Source organism: Mastigoproctus giganteus, chromosome 12 (assembly GCF_048544385.1).
Source record: "Mastigoproctus giganteus isolate SK-2022 chromosome 12, ASM4854438v1, whole genome shotgun sequence".
Taxonomy (NCBI): domain Eukaryota; kingdom Metazoa; phylum Arthropoda; class Arachnida; order Uropygi; family Thelyphonidae; genus Mastigoproctus; species Mastigoproctus giganteus.
Genome location: NC_143586.1, coordinates 89,989,109 through 90,016,782, shown reverse-complemented (window position 1 = coordinate 90,016,782; position 27,674 = coordinate 89,989,109). Strand labels below are relative to the sequence as shown.

Genomic DNA, 27,674 nt, shown 5'->3' with positions numbered 1-27,674 from the left:
GTGGTCAGGCAAGATTTCCCCTTAACAAATTGATGCGCTGTGTCTGAATTATAACTGCAGTCTTGTCTAGATGATCCTGAATTGCTTATTTAAACAGTGGCCCCATTACTTTCCCCAGAACAAAAGTTAAACTAACAGGTCTGTAATTACTCGTGTCACCCTTTGGTCCCCCTTTGTGAATTGGGGATTATTATTATTATTATTAACAGCTACAAAACAGCAATCAAACATGCCTGATGGTGCAGCTACAGAGCATTGTTACACACCTCTAAAGCAGAAGCTTGGAGTATAAATTTCCAATGCAAGGAGAAAAGTAAATTTACATAAGGAGAACAAAACAGTAAATTGAAATCTACAGATAAAAATAAAACTAAATAAGCAAAAAGAGGAGGGATCCATCAGATTGAAGTGAACAGGTAGGAGAGAGGTTGAACACTGGTATTTCTTCTCACACACTAGAGAACAGGGTCTTAGAATTGTAAGAAGAGTCAATTTTAAGTTTTAGGTAACAGATGCAGTTAGCAATTTCAGTTGATTCTTGAAGTGTCCAGGGATATCAAATATCTCCAGATTTGCTTTGTTGATCGATCTTGCAGTCCTGTTATAGTAGTTGTAGTATCCATAACTTGTTTTTGTGTTGTTGTTGTTGTTTTTTTGGTTTTTAGGAGCATTAGCAACTAAGGCCATATTGCTCCGAGAATATGCAGTGGTCAATCCCTGACCTTTCCGCATCCTCCATATTTGGTGGTGACGGGCTCGAACCCCGGTGTAATCAAGAAGCGTGTGCTACGCACTGCTGCTGCTCTTTCCCACCTGGCTACAGAGGCGCCTATTGTTTTTGCATAGGACAGTTTTAGTAGTGGATGGTTTCTTAAAGCTCTTGTTGGTACGTTGAAGTTTATTTGTGAGACGAGATGAGGGCAGTTTATAGTACCATTTAACAGCTGGTTAAAAAGGAGTAAGTCAGCTTTATCTCTTCTTTCTTCCAGTGTTTCAAGTCCAAAGAATACACACCACTCTTGGTAAGATTTCTCATTGCATTCAAGGCCACTTTAAAAACAAATGTACATATTGCTCTTTTTCGAATATTTACAATTTCTAATTTTTGGTAAGATTCATGTGGGGGACCAGAGGGGCATATTCTAGGGCTAGCGTAACACAAATTTTGTAGAGAAAGATTGTTGTTGTTGTTTGGTTTTTAGGAGCATTAGCAACTAAGGCCATATTGCTCCGGGGATATGCGGTGGTCATTCCCTGACCTTTCCGCATCCTCCGTATTTGGTGGTCACGGGCTCGAACCCCGGTCTAATCAAGAAGCATGTGCTACGCACTGCTGCTCCTGCCCACCTGGATACGGAGGTGACTGTAGAGAAAGATGAAAAGTGCTAATTGATTGATATCTCGGTTAATTCTTTTAAGAAAACCTAGTTTTTTGCTAGCTGCCTTCACAATGTTTGAGACATCAAAGGAAAGATATCTAAATTTCTGGCTGTACTAACTTTTTTGATCACCTTGTTGTTGATACATTAAGAAAAATTAAGTTTGTTTTTTGTGTGCATTGGCAAAACTCATCACCTCACACTTATTTTTATTGACTACTATTTTGTTCTCCTTCAGCCACTGAATAACTCAGTAAAGAGCCTCGTTTGGGATGATGCAGTCATTGGTATTGCATATTGCTTTATAAATTTTTATGTCATCTGTTAAATATGTTAATTTTGATTTGGTAATCTCCAAGGGTACTTGGCAGGTCATTGATGTAGATAATAAATAACAGCAGGCCTAATGATGAACCCTGTGGAACACCAATTTCAGGTTTAAAAGAATATGAGATTTTACCTTTAAATGTCACCAATATTTCTCTACCTCCCCAGCAGTTTGCAATCCAGTTTAGGGCGTGTCCTCTGACACCACAACGATCCAGTTTATTAATTAGTCTCTGATGAACTAACTTGTCGAAGGCTTTGCTTAAGTCGAGGAAGATGGAGTCGACTTGTTCTCCTTTGTCAAGCGCCTGGGATATATTCAAGACAAACAAAATCATATCTGTGCAGGTGGAATGACCCTTGATAAATCAGTGAGAATAATCCGGCAGATTAAGTATCATATTTTTGAATAGCTGCTTCATTACAATGGATTCAATTATCTTTAAGAGTGTATTTAATCGACAAACTGGTCTGTAGTTGTTGGGCGAGAATGAGTCTTTTTTTTTTTTTTTTTTTTTTTTTATAAATAGGGGGGGAAGCCTTTTTTAGTTGAGCTGGATAGATTCCACTCTCAAAGAACAATTTTATTAAGTGAAGTAATGGCTTTACCAGTGTGTTACAAGTTTTTTCCATAAAACAGTAGGGATACCATCCGGACATACTGTGGATTGTGCTCAACAATTCTGCATGGTTGATTTCAAATACAGTAAACCCCCGCTATTCGTGGTATCTGTATTCGCGGTTTTGTGTATCCGTGATCGCCAATTTAATTTAAAATGAAACCTAAAAAAAAATGTGAATTTTAAAGTGCTGTGAACATTTTCCGCCATAAAAAAACATGGCCGTGGCTAAAATTATCTTTCCCGGTCAAAACAGCGTTCAGTGGGTGGGGGGTGAGTGGTGACAAAATCGCGAGCGTGGATGTTTCTCGTTAATCCTTGTTCAGTATGTGTTATGCGCTTGCCATGGGAGGTTTCGTCGTTTGTTTTTAATTTATACGCTTATAAATTGAATAAATTTATCAATTTACAAATTGATATGCTTACAAAAGTGATAAATCTACTGTTTTGCAATGTAAAACAGACTTTTTTTTGAGTGTGTTAACGGAAGAAAGTGACTTTATTGTGGACAAGTTCTTTCTAACCCCTACAAAAATATGGCTACGAATAACAAGAGAAATGTGAAAATATCAAAGAAGGTGATGACATTAGCGAATAAAATTGAGTTATTAGACAAAATTTCTAATGGTGAAAGTGTCTCCTCAGTGGCAAAACATTATAAAATCAATGAGTCAACGGTACGATCAATCAAGAAATCTGAAGAAAAAATCCGCCGTAGTGTCCGTGAAAACGCGCTAATTGTTTCAAAAATTTGCTCTAACTTGTGATGTTAAATTAGAAAAAATGGAAAAGCTTTAAATCTGTGGATAGAAGACTGAACTCAAAATAAAATTCCGTTAAGTTCACTCATCAATCGTGAAAAGGCAAAACTCCTTTATCAACACTTTAGCAAAACTGGTGATAGCACTGGCGGGATAAGTTTTTTTTGCTAGCAAAGGCGCTGGTTTGACATTTCTAATAAATATTACATTTAATATTAAATTGTTTCTTATTTTCATTTCGATGCCATATGCTTGCATTTCACTATGTACTGTCTATGTACATAGTCATATTATAAAGGTACATATAATACATACATAGACAAAATTTTAGACTAGTTTTTCTTATATACTGTATTTCATACTTTGGAATGGAACCCCTTTATTACTATGGGAGCCATAACTCAGTATTCGCGTTTTCGGTATTCGCGACATTTCTCAGGAACGTAACCCCCACAAATAGCGGGGGTTTACTGTACTCTTAGTGTATCAATGTAGTTGAGAGGAAAATTTTTGTTACCTTCCATCCCGTTGTCATCTATATCTGTTTTGTAAATTTTTTCAAAGCTGCTAGCAAGGTAGTCCACCTCAGACAAAGGACAAATCATTGGGAATATTTAGCTTGTTTACAGCCGCATTTTGATTTTTTGGCTTGAAATAGCTGAATATAGGCTTCATATCTTTTGCCTCCAAGACTCTTCTTTCAACTAGCCCAAATATTTGTTGTAGTCCTGTTTTAATGTCATCTTGACCTGTCTCCTTAAGTAAGAATATTTATTATAAAAGTATATTTCCTTATTTATCTTAAACCTACTATGCATTTTTCATTTTTTTGCCAGTAGCATTAGCATTATTAGAGGCATACAATGCAAGAAAGCAAGCTTATGCAGCATCAGCCATAAAAAAAAAAAAAAAAAACACCTCCCATTTCACCCCTCCATTTGTTCCAAATGCTTGTCCAGCTCAGCCTTAAATTTATTTAGTCTATTAACTTCCACAACAAAAGATGGAAGTCTGTTCCACCAATCAACCACCCGCTGGCTAAAGGCAAATTTACGCACATCTATTCTACAACTGTCTTTCCTCAATTTGAATCTATGCCCCCTCAGGTTCTTAATCTGAGCAAGAGGAAGAATCCCATCAGAATGGAAAATACTCATTCAGTTTGTTAGCGATCTGAGCAGGATCATCAACAGTCGAACCATCGATATCAAGTGGACCAATCTGATTCCTCCCCTTCCTTTTAAAGTTTACATAAGTAAAGCAGTCCTTGCTGTTTTTCTTAACATCCTTTGCTAAAGATAAAGAACATACACTTTCCAAACCAATACTGAAAGTTGCTTTGAAGGCAAATAGAGGCAAATTACAGCCAATACCTGTCAGAAGTTAGTAGAAAGTGCTTAGGAAGGTTGAAGTTGTCACTAGGAGGGCCAAATTTGGCACTACTATGTGACATGGCCCCATACTGCTACTATGTACAATATGGGGCCATTTATCAGGCATCACTATATCCTTACTTTACAACATTGGTTATAATAATAACAGATACTTACTGGTATAATTTTAACAAGTCTTTAAGACAGCCACATTCTCTTGCCAAAACCTGTGCACGACCTGAAACATATAATGAAAAACATATTTTTTCTCAAAACTTTAGCCCAAAAAAAGAAAAAAGAAGCTATAGTATTAATAAGTATTACATAAAAAAAGGCAAACTGCAGCCATTATCAGTCCACTGCAGGATGGAAGCCTCCTCAACAATTCATGTTTGAAGGAAATGGATCATAATCTGCCACGTTGAAAGTAGCACATGCTCTCTGAATTGACCCTGGTCAACTCAGAGAGCATGTGCTACTTTCTCTCCTGTTCCTGACAACTCAGCTATGAAGGCTTCTTAATATTACATATAATTAACTAAAAAAAAGATTCCATTCCTGAAAATTATAGAATAAATATTATGTATGTATATTTAACTAAAAAAATATTCAACTTCTTTCCTCCTCTTGCAAGAGTATTTGTTCTGCCATTTTACCTATTACTTTCAATGACACAAAACTTTTAATTCTTTTAAACAAAAATTTAAAAAATTACAGGTATAAAATATAACATAAATATAAAAGTTTAATTTAAAGGTACATCTTGAGTTAAATTAAACACAGAACTATTAATCTTTTCCAGATTTTAGGCATGCAAAAATTTCAAAATGGCATGCACACATTTTCCTGCTTATTATGTATATCTCTCTATACATTAAAAAAGTTTTCCTCCTAGTGATATTTATTCAAGCCAATGGGAGAAGAGGCCAATGCAATTACATAACTACAAATGCACAGGTAAATAATTATGTAGGTTATAGTAATATAGGCGTGTGATGCAAGAGTGCAAGTGCGAGAGCTTATGAAGCATCAGTCAAAAAAAAAAAAATTTTTTTTTTTTCACACATCCATTCCCTCTAAAAGTTTGCTCAGTTCCTGCTTGAATTTGTTTAAGCTAACAACTTTCAGAACAGATGGAAGTTTGTTCCAGCAATTAATGACTCACTGGCTGAATGCAAATTTATGCACATCTATTCTACAACTGTCTTTCCTTAATTTGAATTTATGTCCCCTCAGATTTGTAATCTGAGCAAGCGGAAGAATTCCATAAGAATTCAGCATGCTCAACCCATTCAATGCCTTATACATCTCAATCAGAGCAGACCGGGCTGGCTGGGTGGGTAAAGTGCCTGCCTAGCAACCCAAAGGTCGTGGGTTCGAATCCAGCTTGGATCAAAGTACTGCAAAAACCTTAGGAGGTGCATTATGGCCACAGAAGCCGATACGCCAACAACTACCAAATAAATAAATAAAAAAAAAAAACCTCAATCAGATCACCTCGCTAGCCTCCAGCTGCTGCAATTTGCAGAATTTAAGCCTTTCTTGGTAAGAGTAAATATGTCTAGATCCTTCATTCCCCTCACCAATCTTGTTGCCCTTCTCTGTACATTGCTCAAGCAACTCAACATCATTCCTAAAATAAGGCCTCCAGACCTGTACACAATACTCACGGCATGGCCTGACCATTGCCTTATACAAAGGGATAATCACCTTTTCCCAACTAGCAAAATTCCTGTATATCATTGACAATATCCCATTACCTGCTCTGGCAGCCTATCTGCATTGCTCAGAAAACTTCATATCTGACTGCACAATTACTCCCAGGTTTTTTCATTTTCTACCACCCTAAGTGTAGTACCACACAGTTGGTACGTACCTCTGGGGTTACTTCTACCCATATGAAGTACACTGCATTTGTCAATGTTAAACTTCAGTTGCCACTTCTCAGCCCATCTGCCCAAATTTTCTAGATCCTGTTGCAGTAGTACACTGCCATTACTGTCATTAACAACCCTGCCCAACACCGAACCCTGAGGGACTCCACTAATAACATTAGTCCACGAAGAGCAGCATCCATTGATTACCACTCTGTCTTCTCCCACTGAATCACCCTTTTATTCATTTCCTAATTAGATTTCAATAAATGCATTATACTGTTAGTATAATGTTATTATTATACAAACAAATAACATTATACAATACAAAACTATACAAATATTTACAAAAAACTAAAATATTTACAACCATACCTCTACATTGGTGAATATTACTTGGAAGAAACATAAAAACAGTTACTGGGCAGAATCAGACACTTGCTGCTGACAATGTAGAGTGCATACGTGGGACGCATGCCAATGCTCGTAGCATTGAAGGCAGTTGTGCCTCCATAACATTCACCAACTGCATGCACAAAGTTGGTGAACATTATGGCATCATTTGATGTTTTATTGTAATATTAGCTGATGAAGGGACCCGAGATAGTGAGTGGAAACATACTTCTCCACTGTAGAACTACATAAATATATATTACATATATACTTATAATAATATATATATATATATTTTTTTTTAATTGACTCCTGCTATAGAGTGTAGCACGATCACTAAACAAAAAAAAGTTTCAAAAAAACTCAAGTTGCAACTGATAGGTGCTTACACTCAGCTAAAACTATAAAATATTAGTTGAAAAACTGGGTAGGGTAAAACTGTGCTTTAATTTTGGAAGGGAGAGAAAGTCAGTCATTAACCTTGACGCAATTTTAAATTTTTGTGCAAATATTCTTTTTGTGCTATGCCTAGAGTTGCAGCACAAGAGCTGCCAAGTTTAAAAAACCCTCATAAATGTCTGAGTCAGGGGTAAAAGACTTGTGAAAACCCTCTTACACAATCTATAATTCAATCAATTTACTGATCACAGAAATGTATATCTCTTTATGGATGTGATACCAATGAAACACTGATGAGATCACTTGTTTTTCCAAAATCTTCTAGTTGTAATATAGATGAATTCCCAACATACCATCATCCCTGTGACTACTGTGCAGTAAAGAAAGGTACCTAATACTTCCTCTGAAAGAGCACAAATCACTCCTTCAAAGTTGGCTGAGATATGTTCCACAAAAACCTGTCAGTGCACCAGATCCACATTATTAATTATTCTAAAGATATGGAGTCTACCTCCAATACTTAAGAAAAGAATTTTGGAAAGACTTAGTATCAGTATTAGTAGTGGCAAATGATGCAAGAAAGCAAGCATACACAGTATGAGTTAAATATTTAATGAATAATACAGGGATTACCCTGGTCTCTTTATAGGAAGGCTTCTTTTACAACTCTCCTAGTCCATCACATAAAAATTAAAATACAATAATAAAATTAGTAAAATTCATTTTAATGTATTCCATACTGACAGTACGTCAGCGATTCAGTAACTCAGAATCACCGTGAGATCCCAACCCGACTCCAAAAATACCAACCGCAATGCAACTATCAACATAAGGAAGCATTGTCAACATTAACAAATCAGTTAAAAAAAACGAATATGAATACGTGAAGACAGATATTTTCCTCCTTAAGTTGGACGAATACTTTTCGAAGCTTCGTGTTCAAAGTACAAAATAATAATAAAATTGCGCCGGTGCATTTGTATTTAAAAGAAATTTAGTTCTCATCACGCATGCACTTGTAGACCCAATCATCTGATATCAAAAAAGGTCTGCAAATATTAATTGAGTTTTTACAGAGTTTCATTTCAAGAGTTTCTGCAATGTAAAAACTCAATTAATATTAGAAAACCTTTTTTGATATCAGATGATTGGGCCTACAAGCGCATGCGTGACGAGATCTAAATTTTGTTTAAAAACATTTTATTATTGTACATTAATTTTTACGTGATAGACTAGGAGAGTTGGAAAAGAAGCCTTCCTATAAAGAGACCTAGGTAATCCCTGTATTATTCATTATAGTTTGTAAAATATAGGAGATACTGAGCATATAATAGCTCTTATTACACTAGAAGTATCGGTCAAAAAAACCCCTTCCAATTTCCCTTATCCAGCCCCTCCAACAGTTTTCCTAGTTCTTACTTAAATTTATTTAAGCTATCAACTTCCACAACAGATGGAAGTTTGTTCCAGCAATCAACCATCCCCTGGTTAAAGGCAAAGTTCCGCACATTTATTCTGCAACTGTGCTTCCTAAATTTTTATCTGTGCCCCCTTATGTGTGTGTAGTCAGAGCAGGAGAAAGAATCCCATCAGCTTGCTCAATCCATTCAAAGTCTTAAACGCCTCAATCAGATCACCTCACTTGTGCGTAGTCTCTAGACACTGCAATTTTCAGAAGTGAAGCCTTCCTTGGTAAGAGCACTCTTTTGTTCCCTACCCCAATCTCACTGCCCTTCTCTATACCAACTCCAGCAGCTCTACATCCTTCCTAAAATGAGGCCTCCAGACCTGCATGCAGTATTCAAGGTATGGCCTGACCATTGCCTTAGACCAGCGTTTTCCAAACTGGGGTCCATAGACCAGTTCCAGAGGGTCCACGAAATGTTCAAAAGGTATCAAGTAATATGCATTTATTTTCTTAAAAAATATACTGATAGAATCACAAAGAATTTCTTTATAGAACATTGTGTATTTCAAATTATTCGTTCTATAGTAAACTGATGTTATTATATATCTGTATAAAATAAAGTTATATATATCTGTATAAATTTGACAGTATAAATCAGAGCTGTGATGCTCAATACGTTCTATGTTTATCTCAATATTTGTGAAAAAATAAGAGACATTTACCACAATATGATACAAAGAACATTTCTGTATGATACTTTCCAGAAATTAAAATGAATATAATATTACAGTAAAAAAAAAATTAAATTGAGAACGATTAAAAAATTGAAAGTATTACATTATAGTAAAAAATAAATTCAAAACAATTTTAAAAAATAATTGAACACAATTAAAAAACCAACTGAATGCAATTAAAAATTAAGTAAAAAATTAATTAAAAGAATTTAATATAAATTTTGCAAACGATTTCCTCCTATGCAACTAAAAATTAAATAAAAGAATTTCAAATAAATTCGTTAAATTCCAAAGAATCTAACGTAATTTTTTTTACTAAACTTTTAATTGCGTATCACCGCAATTAAAAGAAACTGCAATCTTTCAGTTAATTTTTTACTTATCAATCCATCCTGCAGTGGACTGATAATGACAGAAGTTTACTTTTTTTTTTTTTTTTTTTTCTAGGATTAAGTGACATTATTAACTATTTGGCATAGGATGCTGGATCCACTAAATGCCAAAAAGAATTCATTACACTAATCAGATTTTTTTAACTTTTGGCTATAAGGAATTTAATGAAAAAGAAATTTTGTGAATGGAAATAATATGATTGTGAGTTATATATACACCCCAGGGGCTCACATCTGGTGAGTACGAGCTTGGCACACCCAGGGTCCTGAGCTGGATATCATCATTCTTTTCTTTCTTGGTGATTTCCTTCTAGTTCTCTCTCTCAGAGTAATTCAGAATTTTTTTTTTTTTTTTTGGCAGGTGGAGCATAAGCCTCAGGCTTCCTTGCACCATATGGTTATTTGTTATTTGGTTTTTAGGAGCATTAGCAACTAAGGCCATATTGCTCCATGATATGCGGTGGTCATTCCCTGACCTTTCCGCATCCTCCATATTTGGTGGTGACGGGCTCGAACCCGGGACTAATCAAGAAGCATGTACTATGCACTGCTGCTCCTTCCCACCTGGCTACAGAGGCGCCTTGCACCATATGGCTGCTAATAATAATAATAATAATATAATCAGCATTTATAATATATCATCAATATAGTATATTGTCTAACTAAGAAAATATAATAACCGTATATAATTTTGTAACTTTCAATCAATGTAAATACTTACAATTCTGATGCAGAAGTACTATAGAGAAGAAAATGGCACTGTTGACACAATATGAAGCAGTAGCAGATACAGACAGCACCTCATGAAGAAACTCAAATATAATCCTCCTTGTGCAATACCTTTGATTAAACACTAAAATATTAAAATATATATTAGCTGGAAATATCAACTGTACATGTATGTTATTGTATTGTCCAAAATGTAATAGTCAAAAAACATATACCAAAACTTAAATGACATTAGATGTTCAAGCCAAAACCCATCACATTGGAGGCACAACTGTGGTCAAACCTGAAGCTTTTAGAGTATTCTCTGAATGTCTGTTTGTATGGCCCCTAGTTCACATTTCATGTCATCCCTCAGTGAATGACTACCAAGGGAGAATCACTTAGACAAGCAACTTGAAAATTGCATGTTTATGTATTCAGTAATACAGGATCAGGACAGTATAAGTATGAGTGGTTCCAGAAAAAAAAAGTTTTAAGTTTTGCATGGCAAAAATTTAATAAAATTTAGTAACTTATTTAGGAAAAGTATACTTAAGGCATTCTGATATTTAGGAAATTATGTATTTACATTTTTTAAAAATTAACATTGTATTCTGTCCATGCATGTAAAAAAAATCTTTAGTTTCAAACAATACTCTCTTTTACCATGTGTAGCAGTATATAAGTTGTTAATTGAAATACAGTCATCAAAACATATTAATACAAGATATTTTGGCAATATTTGGATTTTAATTTAAACCAGTCATTATACTTTAGCATTAAAAGAGGCATACGATACAAGGAAGCAAGCTTATACAGCATCAGCCAAATAAAAAAAAACCTTCATATTTCACCCATCCAATTTTGTCCAGTTCTTCCTTAAATTTATTTCAGCTATCAACTTCCACTGCAATACATGGAAGTTTGTTCCAGCAAACATCTACACGCTGGCTAAAGGAAAATTTCCACACATTTATTCTACAACTGTCTTTCTCCAATATGAGTTTATACTCCATCAGATTCTTAATCTGAGCAAGAGGAAGAATCACATCAGCACTGAGCCTGCTCAACCCATTCAAGGCTTTATACACCTCAATCAGATCACCTTGCAGGCACCTAGTCTCCAGACACTGCAATTTGAAGAACTAATGCCTTTCTTGGTTAGATCACCCCTCTCTTCTCTCACCAGTCTTGTTGCTATTCTCTATACTCATTCTAGCAATTCTACACAATTCCTAAAATGAGGCCTCCAGATCTGTATGGAGTACTCAAGGTGTGGCCTAACCATTGCCTTATACAAGGGGATAATCACCTCCTCCTCCTTATCCCAGCTCAAAATTTCCTGTATATCATTAGCAAAATGCCATGACCTGTTCTGGAAGCCTATCTGCACTGCTCAGAAAACTTCATATCTCACTGCACAATTACCTCCATGTCTTTTTCATTATCTACAACCCTGAGTGTAGTACCAAACAGTTGGTAGATCTCTGAGGTTATTACTACCCTCATGCAGAACTTTGCATTTGTCAATGTTAAATTTCAGTTGTCACATCTCAGCTCATCTGCCCAATTTTTATAGATCCTGTTGCAGTAGAATACTATCATTACTGTCATTAACAACCCTGCCGACCTTTGAATCATCTGCAAACATCAATATCATAGATAAATATACAAACCAACAATAGCCCCAGCCCCAAACTTGGGGGACTCCACTAATAACATTAGTCCACGAAGAACAGTATCCATTGATTACCACTCTGTCTTCTCCCACACAACCATCCTTTTATCCATTGTAGCAAATTGCCCTTCATGCCAAACTGCTCCAATTTGTACAGTAGTCTTTCATGTGCAACAGTATCATAAGCTTTCCTGAAATCCAAGTATATAATATCAAAATTATTTTTTACATCCAGTTTCTTTGTGACCACATCATAGTATCCAATCAAACTGGTCAGACAAGACTTCTCCTTAACAAACCCATGCCATGTCTGAATTATTACTGCAGTCTTGTCTAAATGATCCTGCAATGCATCTTTAACCAGTTACTCCATTATTTTCCCCAAGGAAACAGAAGTTAAACTAATTACTTTTGTCACTATTTGTGAATCGGAGATACATTTGCACATCTCCAGTCCAAAGGGATCTCCCCTGGGTCCAAGGATGCTCTAATAATTATGGCCAAAGGTTTGCATACTTCCTTTCCTGCCTCCTTCAATATAACTGGATAGATCCCATCCACCTCAGGTGCCTTTCTTATGTTTAACTTCAACTGGGAGATCAAAATTGAGTAGGAGTATGCTATAGGCCTAATGACTCTGATGAGTATACTAAGAAACTGTACAGGGAAATAGAGTGGGCCAGTAAATTAGAGTCTTATAATGGGGGATTTTAATTTCCCAGATATTGACTGGAATTTGGGGGCTGGTCACTCACACACTAGCAAGGCTTTTGTGGATTTATTGGATGGTTGTTTTCTACATCAGCATGTTCGGGAGGCAACTAGAGGGAGTAATACTCTTGATTTGATTATTAGTAGTGATTCTTCATGCATTAAGAATCTGCAGATAAAAACCACCAGGTGGCAGTGATCACAGTGTGCTAAAGTGGGATTTACTCAAAGAGGTAACTACCACTAGGGGTAAGGGGAAGGGTTATGGCTTTCGTAAAGGCGACTACAATGGACTGAGACAGTATTTAAATTCTATACAGTGGAACCAACTGATGATGTTACCAACAGCAAATTCAAAGTGGGAAGCATTCAAAGAACTTATCTTGGAAGCTACTAGGCTTTACATACCAACTAAGAAATATTGTTCAAGGTTTAGGCCTAAATGGATGTCAGATGAACTAATGACACATATGGCAGAGAAGAAAAATGCATGGGATACATACAAATTAACACGTGACACAGAAGCCTATGACAGATACAAGTTGATCTGTAACCAAGTTACAAAGGAGGTTAGGCAGGGGAAGGCAGATTATGAGAAATCTTTTGCAAAGGATGCAAAGAGTACTTTACTTATGTAAACTCTAGAAGGAAGGGGATGAATCAGATTGGTCCACTTGATATCGATGGGTCACCTGTTGATGATCCTGCTCAGGTAGCTAACAAACTAAATGAATATTTTGCATCGACATTCACACATGAGGAGTTATTCAGCGAGGAAAATGCCAGAGGTGTATTCAACTCTGGCAGTAAGCTAGAGAATCTTATAATAACTAGGCGCCTCCATAGCCAAGCGGGCAGGAGCAGCAGTGCGTAGCACACGCTTCTTGATTAGACCGGGGTTCAAGGCCGTGCCCACCAAATAAGGAGGATGCGGAAAGGTCAAGGAATAACCACCGCATATCCCCGGAGCAATGTGGCCTTAGTTGCTAATGCTCCCAAATAACAAACAAACTTGTAAAAACTGAGAGTCAAGTGGAGGAGAAATTGTTGAAGATAAACACAAGAAAGGCACCTGGGAGTAGATGGGATCTATCCAGTTATATTAAAGGAGGCAGCAAAGGAAGTAAGCAAACCCTTAGCAATAATTATGAGAGCCTCCTTGGACTTAGGGGAGGTATCCACAGACTGGAGATATGCAAATGTGACCCCAATTCACAAAGGAGGATCAAAGGCTGACACAAGAAATTATAGACCTATGAGTTAAACTTCTATTCCAGGAAAATGAATGGAGGCACTGGTTAAAGAAGCACTGCAGGATCATCTAGACAGGACTTCAGTTATAGCTCAGACACAGCATGGTTTTGTTAAGGGAAAGTCTTGCCTGACCAATTTGTTTGGATACTATGATGCAGTCACAAAAGAACTGGATGCAGGGAATAACTTTGATATTATATATTTGGATCTTAGAAAGGCTTTTGATACTGTTGCACATGGAAGACTGCTGCACAAATTGGAGCAATGTGGCATTGAAGGCAAATTGCTGCTATGGATAAAGGGGTGGTTGAGGGGGAGAACACAGAGAGTGGTAATCAATGGACACTGCTCATCGTGGACTAATGTTATTAGTGGAGTCCCTCAGGGTTCAGTGTTGGGTCCATTATTGTTTTCTGTATTTATAAATGATATTGATGATGGTATATCAAGCTTAATGTCCAAGTTTGCAGATGATACGAAGGTTGGGAGGGTTGTCAAGGACACTACTGATACTATGCTGCTGCAACAGGATCTGGAAAGGTTGAGCAGATAGGCTGAGAGGTGGCAAATGAAGTTTAACATTGACAAATGTAAAGTACTACATATGGGAAACAGCAACCCCAGAACAACGTATCAACTCTGTGGTACTACACTGACAGTGGTAGAGAATGAAAGGGACCTGGGGATGGTTGTGCAGGCAGATATTAAGTTCTCTGAGCAGTGTAGACGGGCTGCAAGAGTAGCTCATGGTGTATTGTCAATGATATATAGGAATTTTTCTAGCAGGGATAAGGAGGTGATTATTCCCTTGTATAAGGCAATGGTCAAGCCACACCTAGAGTACTGTATACAGGTCTGGAGGCCTCATTTCAAGAAGGATGTAGAGCTGTTGGAACAAGTACAGAGAAAGGAAACAAGATTATGGAACAATGGGTTGCTGTTATGAAGGAAGGCTTAAGTTTTGCAAATTACAGTGTCTGGAGACTAGGCACCAGTGAGGTGATCTGATAGAGGTGTATAAAGCCTTGAATGGTTTGAGCATGCTCAATGCTGATGGGATTCTTCCTCTTGCTCAGAATAATCACCTGAGAGGGCATAAATTCAAATTGAGGAAAGACAGATATAGCATAGACGTGCAGAAATTTGCCTTTAGCCAGCAGGTTGTTGGTTGGTTGGCGGAACAGACTTCCATCCCTTGTCGTGGAAGTTGATAGCTTAAATAAGTTTAAGGCTCAGCTGGACAGGTATTTCGAACGAACAGAGGGGTGAAGTGGAAGTGGTTTTTTTTTTTTTTTTTTGGCTGATGCTGCATAAGCTTGCTTTCTTGCATCAAATGCCTCTACTAATGCTAATGCTAATTTCTCTTGCACTTTCCTCTCATTTATTACAAAATCATTTAGCTCCCTGTTACAGTTTAATAAGCTGCTGTCCTCCACTTCCACACAGAATTCTTCATATGTGAATGTAGATGCAATATTCTCATTCAGTTCGTCAGCTAAGTGAGCAGGATCATTAACAGTCAAACCATCGATGGTCCACCAAGTGGATCAATATGATTCTTCATCTTATTTCTAGAGTTTATATAAGTAAAGAAGTCTATGCTATTTTTCTTTGCATCCTTTGCCAAAGATTTCTCATAATCTTCCTTTGCTTGCCTAATCCTTTGTGAGTTGATTACAGACTAGCTTATATCTACCATAAGCTTCTGTGTTGCTTGATAATTTACATGCATCCCATATTTGTATGTTTTTTTCTCTGCTATTAGTCTCATTGGTTCAACTGACATCCATTTGGGCTTAAACCTTGAACAGTATTTCTAAGTTGGTATGAAAAGCCTTGTAGCTCCAAAAATTAATTCCTTGAATGCTTCCCATTTAGGATTTGTTGTTGATAACATCATCAGTTGGTCCCATTGTATAGAATTTAAAAAATCTCTGAGACCACTGTAGTCACCTTTATGAAAGCAAAAACCCTTCCCTTTACCCCTGATGGTAGTTAGATCTTTAAGTAAATCACACATCAGTACACTGTGAGGCACCAGTGAAGCAGGAGCAGCAATGCATAGCACACGCTTCTTGATTAGACCGGAGTTTGAGCCAGTGCTCACCAAATACAGAGGATGCAGAAAGGTCAGGGAATGACCACCGCATATCTAATGCTCCTAAAAACCAAATAACAAACAAACAGTACACTGTTATAGTAGTGGTCCCTTTTTCTGAAAATTCTTAATATATGAATAATCACTGCTGATAATCAGATCGAGTATTACTCCCTCTGGTTGCCTCTTGAACATGCTGCTGTAGAAAACAATTCATCCTGTAAATCCACAAAAGTCTCTCTAGTGCGCAAGTGACCAACCCAAAAGTTCCAGTCAATATCCGGGAAGTTAAAATCCCCCATTATAAGACATTCTAATTTACTGGCTCACTCTTATTTTTCTGTATAGTTGTTCATCGTACTTATCAGAGTCATTACCCCTATAACACACTGCTACCCTCATTTTTGCTTTCCCAGTGCTTATTTCACACCAAACTAACTGAATATTGCACTGTCCACCAATGTCAACTGGATGCACTGCCTTATATTTTATGTTCTTCTCAACTAACAGCATAACTCCTCCTCCTCCCTTTGTATCATGTCTATCCTTTCTGTGCACTTTGTACTCCTCAAATACAAATTCTGTATTCCTTATATCTGTGTGACACCATGTCTCTGATATTCCAACAATATCCACCATTGATGCCTTGACAAGCATTTCAAATTCATCAAATTTATTTACTATACTTGTACCTGTTCTTACTCTTAGTTACCCTAACAATGTCCATGTATTTACTTGTTTCATGATTACTTCATGAAACAAGAAAAGATATACCTTCATCAATATCATGATATTGATGAAGGTATCAAAGTTTGCAGATGATACAAAGGTTGGCAGGGTTGTTAATGACAGTAATGGCAGTGTGTTACTGCAACAGGATCTAGAAAATTTGGGCAGATGGGCTGAGAAGTGGCAGCTGAAATTTAACATTGAAAGATGCAAAGTACTGCATATGGGTAGAAGTAACCCTAGAAAAACATACCAACTATGGGGTACTACACTTAAGGTGGTAGAAAATGAAAAAGACTGTGAGTAATTGTGCAGTCAGATATGAAGTTTTCTGAGCAATGCAGACAAGCTGCCAGGGCAGGTCATGGGGTGTTGTCAATAATATACAGGAATTTGCTAGCAGGGAAAAGGAGGTGATTGTCCCTCTGTATAAGGCAATGGTCGGGCCAAGCCTTGAGTACTGCGTGCAGGTCTGGAGGCCTCATTTTAGGGAGGATTTAGATTTGCTTGAGCGTGTACAGAGAAGGGAAACAAGAATGGTGAGAGGAATGAAGGGATCCTCTTACCAGGAGAGGCTTAAGTTCGGCAAATTGCAGCAGATTTCTGCCTTTAGCCAGCGGGCTAAAGGCAGAAATTTGCCTTTATCCAGCGGGTGGTTAATTGCTGGAACAAATTTCTATCTGTCATTGTGGAAGTTGATAGATTAAATAAATTTAAGGAGGAACTGGACAAACATTTAGAGGGGATTGTTTTGTAATTTTTTTTTTTTTTTTTAGCTGATGCTACATAAGCTCATACACTTGCTTTCTTGCATCACATGCCACTACTACTACTTGATCTTTAATGGTTGGTTTGTTGGGTTTTATTCGCGCATTAGCAACTAAGGCTATAATGCGCCAAAACCTGGTACTTGATCTTTAATAGTTCAGATCTTAAAAAGTTTAGTTTATTTTGAAGGAGATAACATAACATGATTAACACTACAATTTATTAACTTGATTAGATCTCAGACAGAGCTAAATAAAAAACAGTAGAGCATGATTATTTGGAATCTATGGAAAATCTGTAACGCTGAATTAGGGACACTAACTCATCAATAGTCACACAAAAATTTGAAATTGCTCTGTGTGCAAAAATTTGAAAAATCAGCAAAAAACAATTCAAAATTGTTAGTTTTTTTTATGCCACCTTTAATTTTCAATCTTTCCTGAAAAAATCCATGTTCTATATTAAAAACAAATTTTTAAAACTCCCTTGAGGAGTTTTAAAAATTTGTATTTTTAAAAATGCAATTTAATACTTTTAATACTGCAATTATATGCTAGCCTGTCAGTAATTTGAATGCCCACTACATGAAATGTGAAGTGCACCTTGACAGTTTGTTTTCGGACGATGCATCAATGTCATGAAGCCAGAGAGCATTACCAACTGGAGGATAAGCATGTAGTAGTAGTAAAGCTAGCTTGCTTTCAGTAACTGTACATTGTAGATGCCAATCAACACGTGCATATAATTAGGTTTAACTTAATTGTGAATTTTTCCTAATTGTGCAAAATATAACAGATTTCTGGAATTTTCTCTTCCTTTGGAATTTTTTTTTGGGAATTTTTCTGGAGTCTTTCTTTGATTTCTGGAATTTTCTGAAGAGAAAATTCCAGAAATCAAAGAAAGCATTTTCAAAACAGTAATTAGGAATTTCAGATGTGTGGAAGAGTAGATAACCTGATGAAATACTGTGAGGATTTCATCAGCCCTGTGTTTTTAATTCATGGTTAAACTGAAAAAAACTTTGACGTGAACCTTAAAACCTTGTAATTTTTTTTTTTTTTTTTTTTTTTTTCAAAAATATGTTCTAAAGTATGATTAAAGAGAATGTTTATAATTCTATTTATTACAGTGCATGCTACTTATTGAATTTACATAAAATGTTATCCACTGTTCTAAAGTTCTGATTGGACATATACAAATACATAGAAAATATTCAGACCTCAATTTATGTTGTCACTTTTTTGCCTTATAGCAGTTCATGCACATGCAGTGGAAGTGGTTAAGTAATAATCATCCCCAGGGGCTCAACATCTGGTGAGTATGGGTTTGGCACACCCAGGGTCCTGAGCTGGATATCATCATTCTTCTCTTTCTTGGTGATTCCTTTCTACTTCTCCTCCTCCTCCTCCTCTCTCTCTCTCTCTCTCTCTCTCAGGGTAGCTTGGGAATTTTTTTTTGTTTTGGCTGGTGCAGCATAAGCCTCAGGCTTCCTTGCACCATGTGGCTAATAATAATAATAATATCCTCATCTGTTCTTGAACTCCGACACATTGTGTGGCTAGTTACTGATTTTTCTTCATAAAATTCATATGGTTGTCGGTGTCATCACTAGTACACGAAAGAAGATATCATATCTCTGTTCCTAAAAATCTGTATGTTTTAAAGTAGAACATTAATACTTTTCTAATCCTTGATTTGAATATTTTCTTTATTTGTTTTTAATAAATTTGAATGGACCTCTAGAAAATTTACGACAGTTTTATTTTTATTGATGATTTTCTTAAAGAAATAGTAGATAATCAAATTGAAGTATTTTATACTGCTTGATTTCATGTTTTATTTCTATCCATTTTCACCTTTCCCTCATTTAATATTATCAATTGATTATTGGTATCACTTTAGCCGAGTCCCCCGAGGTGATCATAATAAGTGGTATCCACTGTACCTCCAAAATTATGACAAACACACAATATCCAGCACAACTTTCATCAGGAAGTTTACATTATACTATAGCATATTTAAAAACATCTAAACATCTCTTACTTCAAAAGAATTATAATTATGCAATTAAAATATAGAAACCTAATTTAACCTATTCCATAATTCAATTAAATATTTTTTAACATAAAATAATCACAATAACATTAGAATGACTTTACTAAATTAAACAGTCAAAATCATAGTGGCACATAATCAATCCCAGTTTTGTCTACAGAAGTAGGGTTGGTTCCTGTATCCCTGCAGAGTGAGTCAATCTCATTCACTACCAGTTTTATCAATGTGTCTAACTGGTCACTGTCACTGATTGAGTTCTATATATAACCCCAAAGTAACATCAGAGCAACAAATAAAAAAAAAAAAAGGTACACGGCAGCCATTATCAATCACACTGCAGGATGGAATCCTCATTCATGTTGAGGGAATGGACCATAATCTACCACCCTGGTCCAGTGCGGGTTGGCAGATCAACCATATTTAGAAGTCAGGGGTTTAAATCCCAGTCTACTCAAAAAGCATGTATTACTGCACTCCCGCTCCTGACAACTCGGCTATGGAGGCAACGTGGTAACCCCAGAGTAATGTACCAACTGTATGGTACTACACTCAGGGTAGTGAAAAATGAAAAGACTTGGGGGTAATTGATCAGTCATATACGAAGTTCTCTGAGAAGTGCAGACAGGCTTCCAGGGCAGATGATGGGCTTTTGTCAATGAATTTTGCATAGGAATTTTGCAAGCAGGAATAAGGTGGTGATTATTCCATTGTATAAGACAATTGTCAGGCCACATCTTGATTACTGCATACAGTTCTGGCGATCTCATTTTAGGAAGGATATAGAGCACTCATGGAATGAGTACAGAAAAGGGCAACAAGAGTGGTGAGGGGAACAAAGAAGTGCTCTTACCAACCAAGAAAAGCATCAGTTCTGCAAATTGTAGTGTCTGGAGACTAGTCACATGTGAGGCAATCTGACTGAAGTGTTTAAGGCTTTGAATGGACTGAGCAAGCTCAAGGCTAATAGAATGCTTCCTCTTGCTCAGACTACACACATGAAGGGACATAAATTCACACGGAGGAAGGACAGTTAGCATTAGCAGAGGCATATGATGCAAGAAAGCAAGCTTATGCAGCATCAGCCAAAAAAAAAAAAAAAAACCTTCCACTTCACCCCTCCGTTCGTTCAAAATACCTGTCCAGCTGAACCTTAAATTTATTTAGGCTATCAACTTCCACAACAAGGGATGGAAGTCTGTTCCACCAACCAACTACCCACTGGCTAAAGGCAAATTTCCACACATTTATCCTACATCTGTCTTTCCTTAATTTGAATTTATGCCCTCTCAGGTGATAATTCTGAGCAAGAGGAAGAATCTCATCAGCATTGAGCATGCTCAAACCTTTCAACACTTTATACAACTCTATCAGATCACCTCGCCGGTGTCTAGTCTCCAGACACTGTAATTTGCAAAACTTAAGCCTTTCTTCGTAAGCGCAATCCTTTGTACCATTCACTAATCTTGTTGCCCTTCTCTGTACTCATTCCAGCAGCTCTACATCCTTCTTGAAATGAGGCCTCCAGACCTGTATACAGTACTCAAGGTGTGGCCTGACCATTGCCTAATACAAGGGAATAATCACCACCTTATCCTTGCTAGAAAAATTCCTGTATATCATTGACAAGACACCATGAGCTATTCTTGCAGCCCGTCTGTACTGCTCAGAGAACTTCATATCTGCCTGCACAATTACCCCCAGGTCCTTTTCATTCTCTACCACTGTCAGTATAGTACCACAGAGTTGATACGTTGCTCTGGGGTTGCTGTTTCCCATATGTAGTACTTTACATTTGTCAATGTTAAACTTCATTTGCCATCTCTCAGCCCATCTGCTCAACCTTTCCAGATCCTGTTGCAGAAGCATAGCACCAGTAGTATCCTTAACAACCCTGCCAAACTTTGTATCGTCTGCAAACTTCGACATTAAGCTTGATATACAATCATCAATATTATTTATAAATACAGAAAACAATAATGGACCCAACACTGAACCCTGAGGGACTCCACTAATAACATTAGTCCACAATGAGCAGTGTCCATTGATTACCACTCTCTGTCCTCTCCCCCTCAATCACACCTTTATCCATAGCAGCAATTTGCCTCCAATGCCACACTGCTCCAATTTGTGCAGCAGTCTTCCATGTGCAACAGTATCAAAAGCTTTTCTAAGATCCAAGTATATAATATCAAAGTTATTACCTGCATCCAGCTCTTTTGTGACTGCATCATAGTATCCAAACAAATTGGTCAGGCAAGACTTCCTCTTAACAAAACCTTTTGGGACCCAGATATCGACAAGGAAACAACAACTTTCTGAAAGTGATAAACCCAAGAAACCTATAGGTAAAAAGAAATCCAAAGAAGAAAAAAATCAGTCAAGAAACACTTGTCATGTTTAACCGAAATGACAAATGAAGAGCAAGAAAAACACTGAAAAGGAAAAAATTTAGTACATTGAGTTATGCAAATCCATTAGAAACAGACTCAGAGAGAACATAAAAAAATTTAACACAAGAAAAGTAGAACAGGCATTAAGAGAAAACAAAGGACTTAAATCAGCAGTCATGAGCAGTAATACAGAAAGACAAATAACACTGGAACTGAAGAAAAGTGATGGTGTACTTATAAACAACAGAGAAAGCCTAATTCAAATAGCAGAAGACTACTACAAAGAATTATATAAGGAGCGAGGGAATGATGCCAGGAATGGGGAAGATGGATCACAAATCAGCAACACATACGACATACCCAATATCCTTCCTGATGAGGCAGAACATGTATTGAAGAAAATGAAGAATCAATCATCAGAAAGCCACAGGTGAAATTACTACAGAGTTGTTAAAATTGGAAGAAAAGACATGACACAGAAACTGGCAAGACTCTTCACAAAATACATTAGGAAAAGTGTGACACCTAAGAAGTGGAATAATGCAATCATAATTTTTCCGCATAAGAAAGGAGATAAATCAGAAATTGAAAATTATAGACCAATTAGCTAGTTGTCTTGCATATACAAATTGTTCACAAGGGTCGTTACTAACAGATTATAAAGAATACTTGATGAGAATCAAACGAAAGAGCAAACTGGCTTTAGGATAGGATTCTCAACTATCAATCACCTTCATGTAATATCATAACGAATGGAGAAAGAAAATGAATATAAAATACCATTATGCCTGGCATTTGTGGATTATGAAAAGGAATTTGACTCCAAGCAGTATAAAGAAATGTTTTGGGCACTGAAAAGACGAGGCATAGACACCCCATAGATTATGATTTCGAAGAAAATATATGAGAATGCTACCTCCTTTATTAGACAAGACAAAGGCAGTACAGTCAGTCCTCGTATAACACGTGTTTACACTACACGAATTCGGTCATACATGATTTATAAATAGGGGAATGATATCTTATATAACACAAACCGACTTCGCTTATGCACGATTCGCCTTTGTCTTTACAAGAAATGGCAGTCGAACGCAGAATCACCCTAACCGAATGCAACACGATAGGTATGAAGAGAAGATTCTAAAAATGTATTTATGTTTTTTATATCAGTGAAGGGGAAACACATTTCACCATAATAACGTAAAAACCAACACAATTCCAGCTATCGGTATAATTGCAAATGCAATTAGATCGAGTTTACTAACAGTTTATAACAGATTCCACTAGCAGGAATGCAACTGGAAATTGTTTTTATTGCTTTATGGTAGTAACCCCTAGAAATGTGCTTTAGTAAAATGTGAGGTGTTAATAGTGTATCTCTGCCTTTACGTTGTTGTTTATTCAGTTGCTACATGCATGCAGCTTTGTTTATGGTGTATCAAGAGTGCCTCCTCGTTTTGTAATTGTGCTTTATTCCCTAAAAATGAGTAAAATACTTAAAAGGTGTGAAAAGGAAGCGTCCTGGTGAAGACACTGCAGATTCAGAGAGAAAAAGAAAAGCAATATAACAGAGGTGGACTGGGTCAAAAATTCTTACCTCAGAAAATTTATAGTGGCCTCATACTATGGTTTATGGACAAAATCACACCGGGCTCCGGCCCACGGGGGTTTCCCCGGTTATGGCTAGTCTGTCTCTGTCGACAGAGAAAAAATATGAAATTGTGAAACGTTTTGAAAGAAATGAAAGACCATGTGATAAATCCATTAGATTAAGACACAAAGAATTGGAAGAGATGGAACGGCTGCCATCTGTTTGGATACAAAACCAAAGAAAAGCAATATTTTATTACGTAATAGCCGTAATAAAATACATATTTTATTATTTTTTTTTTTTTTTGATTTGGTAGTTGTTGGCGCATCGGCTTCTGTGGCCATATTGCACCTCCCAAGGTTTTTTTTGCAGTACTTTGATCCAAGCCCGAGGCGGGAATCGAACCCGCGACCTTTGGGTTGCCGGGCAGGTACTTTACCCACTCGGCTAGCCCGGTCGGCCACATATTTTATTACGATTATTTATTGTTTGGTAATGTTTTGGTTACAAAAGTGTGTTCAATCTTGGGTGGTCAGCACCTAACCCTATTTTTCCCATAGGGCCTGTTGTTTATATTGCACGATTTTGCATTGCATGAGGGTTTCTAGGAACACAACTATCGTGCTATACGAGGACTGACTGTATGTTGTTGTTGTTGTTATTTGGTTTTTAGGAGCATTAGCAACTAAAGCCATATTGCTCCGGGGATATGCGGTGGTCATTCCCTGACCTTTCCACATCCTCCATATTTGGTGGTCATGGGCTTGAACCCCGGTCTAATCAAGAAGCGTGTACTGTGCACTGCCACTCCTGCCCACCTGGCTATGGAGGCACCCACAACAAAGGCAGTAGCAAATTTAAAATTGTGAAAGGAGTTCAACAAGGAGACACAATATCTCCAAAGTTGTTTACTGCTGCCCTTGAAGAAGCTTCCAAAAGATTGGACTGGTCGCAGAGAAGAGTCAATGTGAATGGCGAGTACCTAAACCAGTTACGATTTGCAGATGACATCATAAGCCACGATCCCAAAAAATTACAGGAAAATCTTAATCAGTTATGCAGAGTAAGGATTTCAGACTAAAGATGAATATAACAAAAACAAAAGTAATGATGAACAAGTATGCCACAGAAAGGGATATAATCATTGAAGGAACAGTAACTGAAAAGGTGGATTCATATATACTTATATGTGGGGCAAGTCATAAGCTGTAATAATGATAAATGACTGAAAGTCAAGAGAAGTATAAATTTTGGATGGATAGCATTCAGAAAATATAGTCACATACTGAGCAGCAATATCCCAATTTGTCTGAAACATAAAATATTGAACCAATGTCTACTCCCCATCATGACTTATGGAAGTGAAACTTGGGCACTTACTAAAAGAATGAGAGAGAAGCTGAAAACTACACAGCAAAGGATGGAACAAATTATATTAGGAATCACACTAATATTTTTTTGAATAAGACAAACACAAGTAAAGGACATTTTTATCAAAACTAAAGAACTGAAATGGACTTGGGCAGGACACATAGCTTGTAGACATGATGACAGATGGACTAAGAAAATAACAGACTGGTACTCAAGAGGAGCTAAAAGAAAACCTTGAAGACAAGGCAGGTGTTAGGTGGATCAGAAAACAACTAGTTTGGGGATTACACAGACTAACAGTTTAACACTAGCCACTAGCAGAGGTGAAAGTGATTCTTGCATTGCTTCTGGAATGAGCAGCAGCCTGGAAAACAATGTGCTGGAGATTTCGGGGACTGCTGGATGTCATCACGGAACAAGTAAATATATGGGCTGTGTTAGGGTAGCTAAAAATAAGAACAGGTACATGTATACTTGCGTGTACACCAATGCTAGGAGTTTAGTAAATAAATTTGATGAATTTGAGGTGCTGATCAAAACATTAGAGGCAGATATTGTTGGAATATCAGAGACGTGGTGTCACACAGATATAAGGAATGCAGAATCAAAATTTGGGGAGTGCAATGTGTACAGATAGGATAGACAGGATAGGAAGGGAGGAGGGGTTATGCTGTTAGTTAAGAAACACAAAATCTTAGGAAGTGTATCCAGTTGACATGGGTGGACAGTGCAATGTTAAGCCAGTGTGGTGTGACATAAGAACTGGGAAAGCAATATTGAGCCAGTGTGGTGTGACATAAGAACTGGGAAAGCAATATTGAGCCAGTGTGGTGTGACATAAGAACTGGGAAAGCAATATTGAGAGTAGGATTGTGTTATAAGCCTAATGACTAATAAGTATAATGAACAACTGTACAGAGAAATAGAATAGTAGAAGTAGTAGTAGTAGCAGTGGCATTTGATGCAAGAAAGCAAGTGTATGAGCTTATGCAGCATCAGCCAAAAAAAAAAAAAAATCACACCATTCCCTCCAAATGCCTGTCCAGTTCCTCCTTTAATTTATTCAACCTATCAACTTCCACAACGGCAGACGGAAGTTTGTTCCAGCAATTAACCACCTGCTGGCTAAAGGCAAATTTCTGCACATCTAATCTACATCTGTCTTTTCTTAATTTGAATTTATGCCCCCTTAGGTTCGTAATCTGAACAAGTGGAAGGATCCCATCAGAATTCAGCGTGCTCAACCCATTCAAGGCCTTATATACCTCAATTAGATCACTGTGCAGATGCCTAGTCTCCAGCCACTGCAATTTGCAGAACTTAAGCCTCTCTTGGTAAGAGGATCCCTTCATTCCCCTCACCAATCTTGTTGCCCTTCTCTGTACACGCTCAAGTAAATCTACATCCTTCCTAAAATGAGGCCTCCAGACCTGTACGCAGTACTCAAAGCGTGGCCTGAACATTGCCTTATACAGAGGGATAATCACCTCCTTTTCCCTGCTAGCAAAATTCCTATATATCATTGACAAAACCCCATGACCTGGCCTGGCAGCCTGTCTGAATTGCTCAGAAAACTTCATATCTGACTGCACAATTACTCCCAGGTCTTTTTCATTTTCTACCACCTTAAGTGTAGTACCACACAGTTGGTACATTTCTCTGGGGTTACTTCTACCCATATGCAGTACTTTGCATTTGTTAAGGTTAAACTTCAGTTGCCACTTCTCAGCCCATCTGCCCAAATTATCTAGATCCTGTTGCAGTAGCACACTGCCATTACTGTCATTAACAACCCTGCCAACCTTTGTATCATCTGCAAACTTCGACATTAAGCCTGATATACCTTCACCAATATCATTGATAAATATACAAAACAACAGTGGACCTAACACCGAACCCTGTGGGACTCTACTAATAACATTAGTCCAAGAAGAGCAGCACCCATTGATTACCACCCTCTGTCTTCTCCCACTTAACCATCCTTTTATCCATTGTAGCAACTTACTCTTAATACCATTCTGCTCCAATTTGTGCAATAGTCTTCCATACGCAACAGTGGCAAAAGCTTTCCTGAAATCCAAATATATGATATCAAAATTATTTTTTGCATCCAGTTCCTTTGTAACCACATCATAATATCCTATCAAATTTGTAAGACAAGACTTTCCCTTAACAAACCCATGCTGTGTCTGAATTATTGCTGCAGTCTTGTCTAGATGGTCCTGCAATACATCTTTAACCAATCACAGGTCTATAATTACTCATGGCAACCTTCGATCACCCTTTGTGAATTGGGGATACATTTGCACATCTCCAGTCGATGGGAACCTCCCGAGTCCAAGGATGCTCTCATAATTATGGCTAAGGGTTTGCTTAGTTGCTTTGCTGCCTCCTTTAATATAACTGGATAGATCCCATCCATCCCAGGTGCTTTTCTTATGTTTAACTTCAACAATTTCTCCTCCACTTTGCTTTCAGTTATTACAAAATCATTAAGTATCCTGCTACAATTTGATAACCTTCTGCCATTTTCAAACCTTAATAATTCCTCATGTGTGAATGTAGATGCAAAATACTCATTCAGTTTGTTTGCTATCTGAGCAGGATCATCAACAGTCGAACCATCGATGTCAAGTGGACCAATCAGATTCATCCATTTCC

General features: G+C 37.2%; 1 protein-coding gene across 1 annotated transcript in view; it reads right to left on the bottom strand.

Annotated features, from left to right (window-relative positions):
- LOC150077261 (telomere repeats-binding bouquet formation protein 1-like) overlaps positions 1 to 27,674 on the bottom strand; it is a 177,753-nt gene that overhangs the window by 109,551 nt on the left and 40,528 nt on the right. Inside the window, exon 4 of the mRNA XM_090385835.1 lies at positions 4,638 to 4,698. Coding sequence (XP_090241961.1) covers positions 4,638 to 4,698 — 61 coding nt within the window. The remainder of the gene's footprint in view (positions 1 to 4,637; positions 4,699 to 27,674) is intronic.